Raw genomic sequence first — 9,740 nt, 5'->3', positions numbered from 1 at the left:
CTGTCGAAGCGTGGGTGAGTGGGTGTGTGCGCAGTAGTCGGCTGCTGTGAAGATCTGGGTGGGTGCTCAGACGAGTTGGCAGAGCTGCGTTCGTCAGCTGCTGCTTAAATAGAAGCCGCAGGCCAAGCGAGAGGCCGGGTCGGTTTCGCCACGGCTGCTCCTACACAGCACGCGTCGTGGAGTCGGGGCCGGAGTCGGATTCCAGTGTGGAGTCGGATTCTCGGTCTCGGAACAGCACGGCGCGGCAGGCCGTGGAGTTTAATTACCCGGCCGGGAAAACCGCGTCTAAACCGAAGGCGTATTTCTGACGAACAAAGAAAATGGCTGGAAAGCGGGTTCTCAGTGTTTACGAAATACTTGGCAGAAGGTGGGTTTGTCGGTTTCGCAATTCCAGCTTGAAGGCGGCAGTTCCAAACCTCCAACTCCAACACACTCGAATCCACCACCGCTCGCCGTCGGTAATGCCGATTCCGCGCCGCCTGCCCTGCCTTCCCGCTGTCGCCGTAGCCGCCAGACGCTCGACCGCGAGCCTCGCCGTCTCCCATGGTGGGACCGGCGGGAGGCCCTCGACGGCCATCCTGGCCGCCGCCGCGACGGCAGCCGCGGCGGCGGGCCGCGCCTCCGAGTGCCAGTCGCTCCTCCTCCGCATGTCGCGCCGCCGCGGGGCCTCCCGCCTCGACATCGTGTCCTCCCTCCTCGCCTCCTCCCCGACCCCGCAGCCGCAGGTGTTCGACCTCCTCATCCGCACCTACACCCAGTCCCGCAAACCCCGGGAGGCATTCGAGGCCTTCCGCCTCCTGCTCGACCGCCGCGTCCCCATCCCCGCCGCCGCCTCCAACGCGCTCCTGGCCGCGCTCTCCCGCGCCGGATGGCCCCACCTCACCGCGGACGCCTACCGCCTCGTCCTGTCCTCCGACTCCGAGGTAAACACCTATACGCTTAACATCATGGTCCACAGCTACTGTAAAGCCCTACAGTTCGATAAGGTTGATGCCGTAATCTCCGAGATGGAGAAGAGATGCGTGTTTCCGGATGTGGTAACCCATAATGTGATGATTGATGCTAGATTTCGTGCTGGGGATGTTGAGGCGGCGATGGCAGTGGTCGATTCGATGGTTAGTCAGGGGATAAAGCCAGGAATCTTGACGTATAATGCGGTGTTGAAGGGGTTGTGTAGGAATGGAAGGTGGGATAAAGCGAGGGAGGTGTTCAGGGCAATGGGCGAGTGTGGGGTGGCTCCCGATGTTCGGAGCTCCAACATGTTGATTGGGGGATTTTGTAGAGTTAAGGAGGCTGATGAGGCAATGAAGTTTTATAAGGAGATGCGACGTCGTGGAGTCACACCAGATATTGTGAGCTTTAGTTGCCTGATTGGGTTGTTTGCAAGGAGGGGGAAGATGGACCATGCGGCGGCCTACTTGAGGGAGATGAGAGAGTTCGGATTGATGCCTGATGGTGTGATTTACACAATGGTCATTGGTGGATATTGCAGGGCTGGGTCAATGTTGGAGGCACTGAGAGTCAGGGATGAGATGGTTGGCCGTGGATGTTTGCCAGATGTGGTAACTTACAATACCTTGCTGAATGGGCTTTGTAAAGAGCGTAGGTTGTCTGATGCAGAGGAGCTTTTGACTGAGATGAGGGAGAGAGGGGTTCCACCAGATTTATGCACCTTCACAACTTTAATTCATGGGTATTGTAGGGAGGGTAACATAGAGAAGGCATTGCAACTATTTGAAACAATGCTGCATGAGCGTTTGACGCCAGACATTGTGACATACAACACTTTGATTGATGGAATGTGCAGACAAGGTGATCTGGGCAAAGCTAATGAGCTATGGGATGATATGCATTCTCGAGAAATCTTCCCCAACCACATTACCTACAGCATCCTGATAGACAGCCACTGTGAGAAGGGACAAGTGGACGATGCATTTGGGTTTTTGGATGAAATGATAAACAAGGGGATTGTGCCAAACATCATGACCTATAATTCCATCATTAAGGGTTACTGCCGGTCTGGAAATGTACTGAAGGGGCAACAATTTTTGCAGAAGATGAGGGATGCCAAGGTGTTGCCTGATTTAATTACTTACAACACCCTAATCCATGGTTATGTTAAAGAAGAGAAGATGCATGAAGCCTTTAATTTGCTTAACATGATGGAGAATGAAAAGGTTCAACCAGACACTGTGACGTATAATATGATTATAAATGGGTTTTCTGTACATGGTAATATGCAAGAAGCTGATTGGGTTTACAAGAAAATGGGTGCTAAAGGAATTGAACCAGATAGATATACATACATGTCCATGATAAATGGTCATGTTGCAGCTGGGAACTCGAAGGAGTCATTTCAACTTCATGATGAGATGCTTCAGAAAGGGTTTGCTCCTGATGACAAATTCTGAGGGTATTATTTTCCTCCATACTGGAATCTAATTGATGCTATGGTTAATTCAACGATGAGAAAGGAAGGCAATTTGCAGTTTGTTTAGATCGTCAGGATTTTTGCTCCAACAAGTATTTATAGACTTGAAGGTGAGCATGAGAAATTCTGCAGTTCAGCATTAAAATATCGGTAAGGTTGTGCGCACTGCCCTTCTACAATGCCATAGTGAAATCAGCAATGGTATATGTTTCCTACTTTACTAACTTCGTAAGATGCAATATTGTTCTGTACAAGTATCTGTTCTTCTGAATTCTGTTAGAGAATTCTGTTTGACCGACATTCTTTTGCATTCTACTCCCTCCGTTCCAAAATAGATGACCCAACTTTGTACTAATTTTAGTAAAAAGTTAGTACAAGGTTGAGTCATCTATTTTGGAACGGGGAGAGTATCACTCTAGGTGGTTTGTGATTTGGTATTGACCGTTGTAATTTTCTGCAGGCATCTGATTAAATTTTGGAGTGAATTCCATGGAAATTTTCATTATTGGGTGGTCCAAGGGTAGCAAAAATTTCCACACAAGTGGCCTCTCTAGATGTGCTTTCTTCACCAACGTGCAGAAATATTCTTCAAGGGCTCAGGACTCGGGAGGTGTGCTTTTGTTTTCTGAACATCGGAGGAATCTAGCATGCTCTAAATTTCTCAGGTACTTTATTTCTTACCCAGAATTCCTTTTTTAGATGAAATATTAGTGTAATGCACTAATGCCTGATATACAACTACATTTTGCAAATTGGTAATTTAGTAACATATTGCCAGGTTATTCCCTGTTTCCTGTTGCTTAGTTGACCCTATCACCTCTAATAGCCCTGCTTGAGCAGTTCAACCTACCAATCTACTCCCTATGTCCCATAATGCAAGACATTATGGGACGGAGTATATTTTAGGGCACACAAATAGCAATACAGGCAGCACTTTCTTTCTTAGCAGTCACAACTTAACACAAAAACATTGTAAAATTTAACAATTGCTCCTAAAAATATCATGAGTTAAGATCAAGTCCTCTTGATCAGATGCTGCTGAACTGAGTAAGACTGCAAACTACTTTTTTCTTCCCTTTTTTCAGGGTGAATGCAAATCACTTTTAGCATGAACTATTAACATCACACGAAACTGATCAAAAGGGAAGAACCAGGCGTCCATAAAAAGGTATCACTATCCGAAAGTCCTATTCTGAGCTCGAGCTCAGATGGACCTGTTATCCCAGCCGTTATCTGGCGCTAAGATTCGTATCAGGAGATGTATTTTACTGCGTATTCTGAGTAGTATGAGATGCTTTTCCACAGACTATGGCCCACTCACCAACCGCATTTATTGGGACGTCCATCATCCAGCACTAGCCGGCTCAGATGGACACTAGCGTAGTGGTCCACGGCTCAGCCGTTACACACCCAACGGTGTCTTCCAGCGAACATTTTTTAATATATACATGCACTGTATTGACCGCACACACCCTTGCTCCTGAAGATTCACTTTTCTTCCTCGCAGCCTGAAGAAGTGCTGCCACCCATCCCTTGCCCCGACTATCTCGACAAGGTGGTCACCTTCGCCTGCGCGCCGGAGCTCGCTTCTACAAATGCGTCAGGAAAGATGTAAGTGCCCATCTACCATGAAGAACAATCTTTTGGAGCTTGGATCCCCACTCCGTGTCTGAAGTTAGAATCCATGCAGGCTGAGGTATGCAGGTTCATTAGATCCACGGACACGTACCTGCCGGAGCTGACTCGCGCAGGGCTGACGCAGCCGTACGTGCTGCAACCCCCCTTGCTATGCACCCGTTGGCTCCCCTTTAGCAGAGATACAGGCTTGACCACAACTTCGACCATGGCAGCCAGGCGGAGATTCAGCTAGCACATGTGCGCATGCAGCAGCCGAGCCTCCCCCGTGTCGCGCCTCCACGCTGCTCCGCCAACAGCCAGCGCACGGCGCTACTCTTGGCCGGAACCAGTGATTACGAGTCGAACGACTAGTCTAGACTAGTCGCTCGACTAGTCTACGAGTCGCAGAGTGGATGTCGACTCATTTTCTCGTGTAGACTACAAATACGAGTCGAGCCGTGGATGGACTAGTCGACGACTAGTCTGGACTAGTCGACATATATGAGTCGAGCGACTCAAAAAAGAGAGCTGCCTCAGCTGGGACGAGGCGCCGCCAGCACCCACTGCCCTGCCGCCGCCGCCGCCACCCACCGCAGGGACGGCGGATGGCGCAGCCAGGTGCGGCGGCCGGCTGGAGCTTGTGCTCAGGCGGCGGCCATGGCCGTGACCCGTAGGGGCACGCGGCCTTGAGACGGGAGAGAAGGAAGAGAGAGAGAGGAGAGGAAAGGAGGAGGCATGGTGGTGGTCGGCGGGCTCGCGGCGGCAGCGGCCGGGACCGGCGGAAGGCGGCAGGAGGCGCGGGTCGCGTGCTCTCGTGCGTGATGGCGCTGGCGGCGGCGATTGGAGAGGTCGGGAGCTAGGGTTCCAGTGGCTGGGGGCTAAGTAGGCTGGCCATTTGGGCCCAAATGGGCCAGCTGGGGGGTGATGCGTGGTGCTGGGCTAGTATTTAGACAGTGGCTGGTCCTATTCCATACCCACTTGGGCCCAGAACACTGCATAGCTCAATGATTTAGACAGTGGCTGGTTTTATTGCATACTGTACTGTTAGTAACTTAGTATATACTACATACTACCACTAGGTATTAGTAGCTGAGTACTACAGTACCATGTCGACTAGTCTAGCACTAGTCTAGACTAGTCTCGATTAGTCTATGAGTCTCTACCTCGGAACGACTCGTCGACTTGTCGACTCGTAAACCTTGGCCGGAACCAACTTCCTCCTCGTCCTGTCAGCTAATCCAACCCTAGTCCTGCATGACAAATCAGCAAACTGATTACACATCCTGGCCGAGACTGTTCGTTTGTAGTGGAGCACATATACTTAACACATTTCTTTCATCATACTTCTGCACAGTCATGAAGATTTCAAAACATACTCTGGAAACATTACAATTAAACCTATTTTTTGGGCAAATGACTCCTGAAAAGCTCACCGGATATTCTTCACACAAAATGTAACTATCACTAGTGCCTAATCATAATTTGAACAGTTTTTTTTACAAACACTTGATCTCTGGCTATGGTGATGGGTCACAACTTTATGAATTTTGCATAGTGCTACAGGGCCTAAGTTTGGATGAAACACAATCGCTGCTGTCTAGCCGCTACATACATTCAGGAAAAGTGGAAAACTCATGCCTTCGAACTTGTTTTGTCTTAGTAAGTTTAGACATTTCCAAAATCAGCAGCACTAATTTATATGGTCAATTACTTTGAACTTCTGTTCATAATAAGCATCAATTTTATAAAATCCAAGGGGCCCTACAGATTGCAATAAGCTGAATATTAACCGTAGACATTTCGAAAATTCAGGAGCACTAGTTTCCTAAAATTCAGCAGCAGTAGTCTGTCATATTAAACCTACACACTCCGAAATTCAGCAGCAGTAGTTGTCCTCCCGTAGTCTTAGTCAATTTCTTAAAATCCAAGGCTAAGGGTTTTACCTTCAAAAGCATGCACACAAATTCATGAAAACCTGGGGACAAGCCAACATTTGAAACTAAACCAGACATGCCAAGCTGGAACACAGTTCGACTTATTACATTACCTAGCCACTGGCCAAAATGCAGAGTTACAAAAAGCATGTCAACACCTAAAAATTAACCATGGTCTAGATTACGCCGAAGCTAAAACATGTCACCTACAGGCATATGCCTCAATAGAAAATAAGATAACTGAAAAGACATCATGAGCCCATCAGCTCCTACCCAGTGCATTCCCCAAACTGCATTCTACTTGCCAGCCTTAGTTCCATTGCTTTATTACAATTATTTTGCTGGTGCCCCTCAAACTGCATTCTACTTGCAAGTGCAAAACCTAGTCCTCTTGCTTAGACCTTCATATGGAGCCTTCTCCGTACTTGTCGTTGGCCGTCCCATATCTTTCTTTTTCGCTGGAGCCAGCAGTCCTTCCAACCTGTTGCTTGTCCTCGAAACCGAATCATTGTCAGATAAAACAACAGTAGCTGCTTTGACGTTCATGTTTTGTTCCGCCGAAACCAGCTCCATGGGGGTCTGATTCACCACAGCCCCTGTCTGCCAGTCTATCCTCGAGGCCAAGACCATCCCTAACTTCTGTATAGGGTAACATCACTGTCAAATTCGACTTGAACAACTCCATCAATCGATTGTAGGCTTCAAAACTAGTGTCGCCCAGCCTGACTAGTTCCATTGCGTGCATGTACATCGTGAAGTTTCTGTACGAAAAAGGGTTGTTCTGCATGCTGTCCTTCTGGTATTGTATCAGATGAGGTGGCAAAATGTCGCGAGCATCCCTCGTCCATGTCTTCACTATATGCTTAGCTGGTATTTTTTAGCCCTAATGAAACCAAGCATCTCTTCATTATGTGCACGCTTTTCATGAGCTTCTCAGATAAAAATTGTACTCCACTGTATATAATTTACTAACAACAAATCAGTGAGAGCATCACCAGAAGCCTCGCCCAAGGAGTCGAATGTAATGCCGAGAACAGGTGTGATCACATTTTTAGCTGGTTTCTTTGCAAAACATCTGACAGCCGTGTCGATCGCACTGATTCGATTTGGGCTGGTGTCTTGCTTGGTGCAGCAACACCAAGCCTTAGCCTGCAAACACCAGGCAGTAGGCATGATTTATCCAAATGCATTGTACCAACTGCTCTGAATCCACAAAGCTATAGCTGACTGATTTCTTTTCTGCAATCCAATTTTCTATAATAAAAATCCTTGCATCTCTCATATCAAATGGTTTCATTTTAATACAGTTTGCTAACTACTCTAAACCCATACATCTCTAGCTGCCTGATTTCTTTAGTGTTGTCAATTTTTATTTAATAAAATAATTTCCATCTGTGATCACATAATTAAGCTTTTCATTATCTGACTGTCAATAATCAGACTGCAGTGTACTTACTCCTCTGAACTCAGCAAACAGCAGCTGCCTGATTTCTTTACCGCACTCAATTTTTCTTTACTAAAATCTTTGCATCTCGCATATCAATGAGTTACAACTGAATGCAGTGCACAAACTACTCTGTTTTACTGGAATCTTTCCTTATCTGATGACATAAGGAAGTTTTTCTTATCTGAATTTCAACTACGTGAATGCAATGGAGTTAACCCGCTGAACCCGGTAAATTACAGCTGCCTGATTTCATTAGTGCTACCAATTTGTCTCCACTAATTTCTTTGCATCTCTCATATTAGGAGGGTTCAGCTAAATGCATTGTACTAAACACTCTGAATCTAGAAAGATATAGCTGCCTGATTTCTTTACTGATGTCAATTTTTCTTTACTAAAATCTTTGCATCTCTGATGACATACGGAAGCTTTTCCACTGACCTCTTACTCCATCCGGACGCCTGTGGATTCGTCTTCCCTATTGAGAGCTTGGGCGTCGGAGGGGAGTTATCCCTTCTGCCTGCTGCGGCCTCTGCCCCTGATCTGTGCATTGCCGTTGTCCGCCGCCCTGTGATGCTGCCGCACCGCATGCTCCACCACCACTTCGCCATCGGCAACCAGAGGGGCAGGCACCAGGCTCTCTTCTATCTCCTCAAGCACAGCAGATCTAAACCAAGGGAAAAAACAAATCACTGTCAACAAGCTGACCCAGACGCCCGAAAAATGCAGACAACCTCGCGCGACGAAGAAAGGATCGACGTACCAGCCGATCGGCTGCATCAAGAACTCCATGTTGGATCGCCGCTGCCGCTCCTGACCTTTATCTCCCAGTCGTCGCCTTCAAATCTCCAGTCGCTTTGCAAGAGAAGACGGCTGGACTCTGGATTCAACTCGACTCGTGCGGCGAGACGGTAAAGCGAATTTCCTGATCCAAGGATCAGACGACGGCTCTGATTCTGATCCATGGAACACCTCCCCGGCGGCAAACTGCCGTCCTCCCCAGCGTTAAATCTGGCCCACTGGACACCGCTGCCGGGGATGTATTTTGGAACAGTAACTGATTTCTGGATGACCACCAATGCTAGGATAAATTAATGGCACACATCCAGAGGGGCTAACCAACGACGTGGATAACGAGCTCATTTGAGCTCGCGCTCAATTACTCCACGTCACTATCTTTTATCTGCTGCGTGTAGAATAATTCTGAAGAGAAAGCCTTATATATGAGAAACTTACACAGTTACACTTTCACTTTACTGCAGGGCAATCAAAACTGGTGTGCAAAAGAAGAAATAAAACCGACTAGAGAGTGTGAATGTGTGCCCCTTCAGCCTTTACCTCCAAACGAGCAATGGAAAAGAACTAAAAGGACAAAGAGAAAAATATTGCTCATTTGAATATCTCAAACCTCACAAGGTGGATGAGGCAGGCTTTGATGAAGTTATGGATTTTTTGTTTAAAAGGACCACCTGCCGTGTCGAATTGACGAGAAAGACCATCTTTGAAAAGAATGGACAAAAGAGACCAGCTGGGGCGTGGCGGCAGGCGCGCGAGCCGACACGTGGCACCTGCCGCCATGTCCGGAGGCGGCAGGGCCTGCCGCCACGACAGCAGGTGGCAGCGCTCGAATTACCAAATACCAGGCGAGGCCAGCTGCTGCGACGGAATTTGGATGGGCTGGTAGGCCCTGCCGCCACACCCTGTGGCGGCACGTCTCCAGCAGGAGCACTGCTTGCTCTCTGTTCTACTCGATGTTAGCAGGTGTGAAAATAGGCACATTTGACTGAGATTTAAGTCAATTTGAAGGCCGATTTTAAAGATGTTGCAGTTGAAGAAAAGATAGATCAAGTTAAGATCTATCCATTTTTATGTTTTTTGCTTACATGCACGGTCGTTTTGTACTTTCTAAATGCTCCAAACCACTCCCAAAGTTATTATCAAATGCCAAATACAACAGCGAATAGAAAGTTAGAGACTAATCCTACAGTGCAAAACCACCATGGATGTGAGCAAAAGATACAAAAATGGATACATCTTATCGTGATCTATCTTTTCTTCAACTGCAATATCTTCAAAATCCGCCTTCAAATTGATTCAAATCTCAGTCAAACATGCCTATTTCACACTTGCTAACAACACTGGAAGAACACAGAGCAGAACGGGAGAGAGGATTTTTCGTCAAAAGAGACCATCTACCTGATCGATTTAACAAAAAAGACCATTTCTGAATCAAAGTGACAAAAGAGACCCTTTTACCGTGGCGGCAGACGCGTCGGGCGACACGTGGCGCCTGCCGCCATAGGGTGAGGCGGCT

At 47.6% G+C, this 9,740-nt stretch overlaps 1 protein-coding gene across 10 annotated transcripts; it reads left to right on the top strand.

The window, feature by feature from the left end:
* The first annotated feature begins 354 nt into the window (after positions 1-354).
* On the top strand, positions 355-9,405 carry LOC123093259 (pentatricopeptide repeat-containing protein At5g01110). Of its 10 annotated transcripts, none has more exons than XM_044515171.1 (6): positions 357-2,541; positions 2,892-3,096; positions 3,517-3,599; positions 3,737-4,042; positions 4,122-4,127; positions 8,689-9,405. In XM_044515171.1, the coding sequence occupies exon 1, from the start codon at positions 462-464 to the stop codon at positions 2,409-2,411; it is 1,950 nt and encodes a 649-aa protein (XP_044371106.1). In that variant the 5' UTR covers positions 357-461; the 3' UTR covers positions 2,412-2,541; positions 2,892-3,096; positions 3,517-3,599; positions 3,737-4,042; positions 4,122-4,127; positions 8,689-9,405. The 10 variants fall into 10 exon arrangements, with proteins under 10 accessions (XP_044371107.1, XP_044371105.1, XP_044371102.1 ...); XM_044515168.1 differs by having other exon boundaries at positions 4,122-4,195; XM_044515172.1 differs by lacking the exon at positions 4,122-4,127 and having other exon boundaries at positions 355-2,586.
* Positions 9,406-9,740: the final 335 nt, after the last annotated feature.

Source organism: Triticum aestivum, chromosome 4B, assembly GCF_018294505.1.
Source record: "Triticum aestivum cultivar Chinese Spring chromosome 4B, IWGSC CS RefSeq v2.1, whole genome shotgun sequence".
Classification (NCBI taxonomy): domain Eukaryota; kingdom Viridiplantae; phylum Streptophyta; class Magnoliopsida; order Poales; family Poaceae; genus Triticum; species Triticum aestivum.
This window is presented reverse-complemented; position numbering and strand designations above follow the sequence as displayed.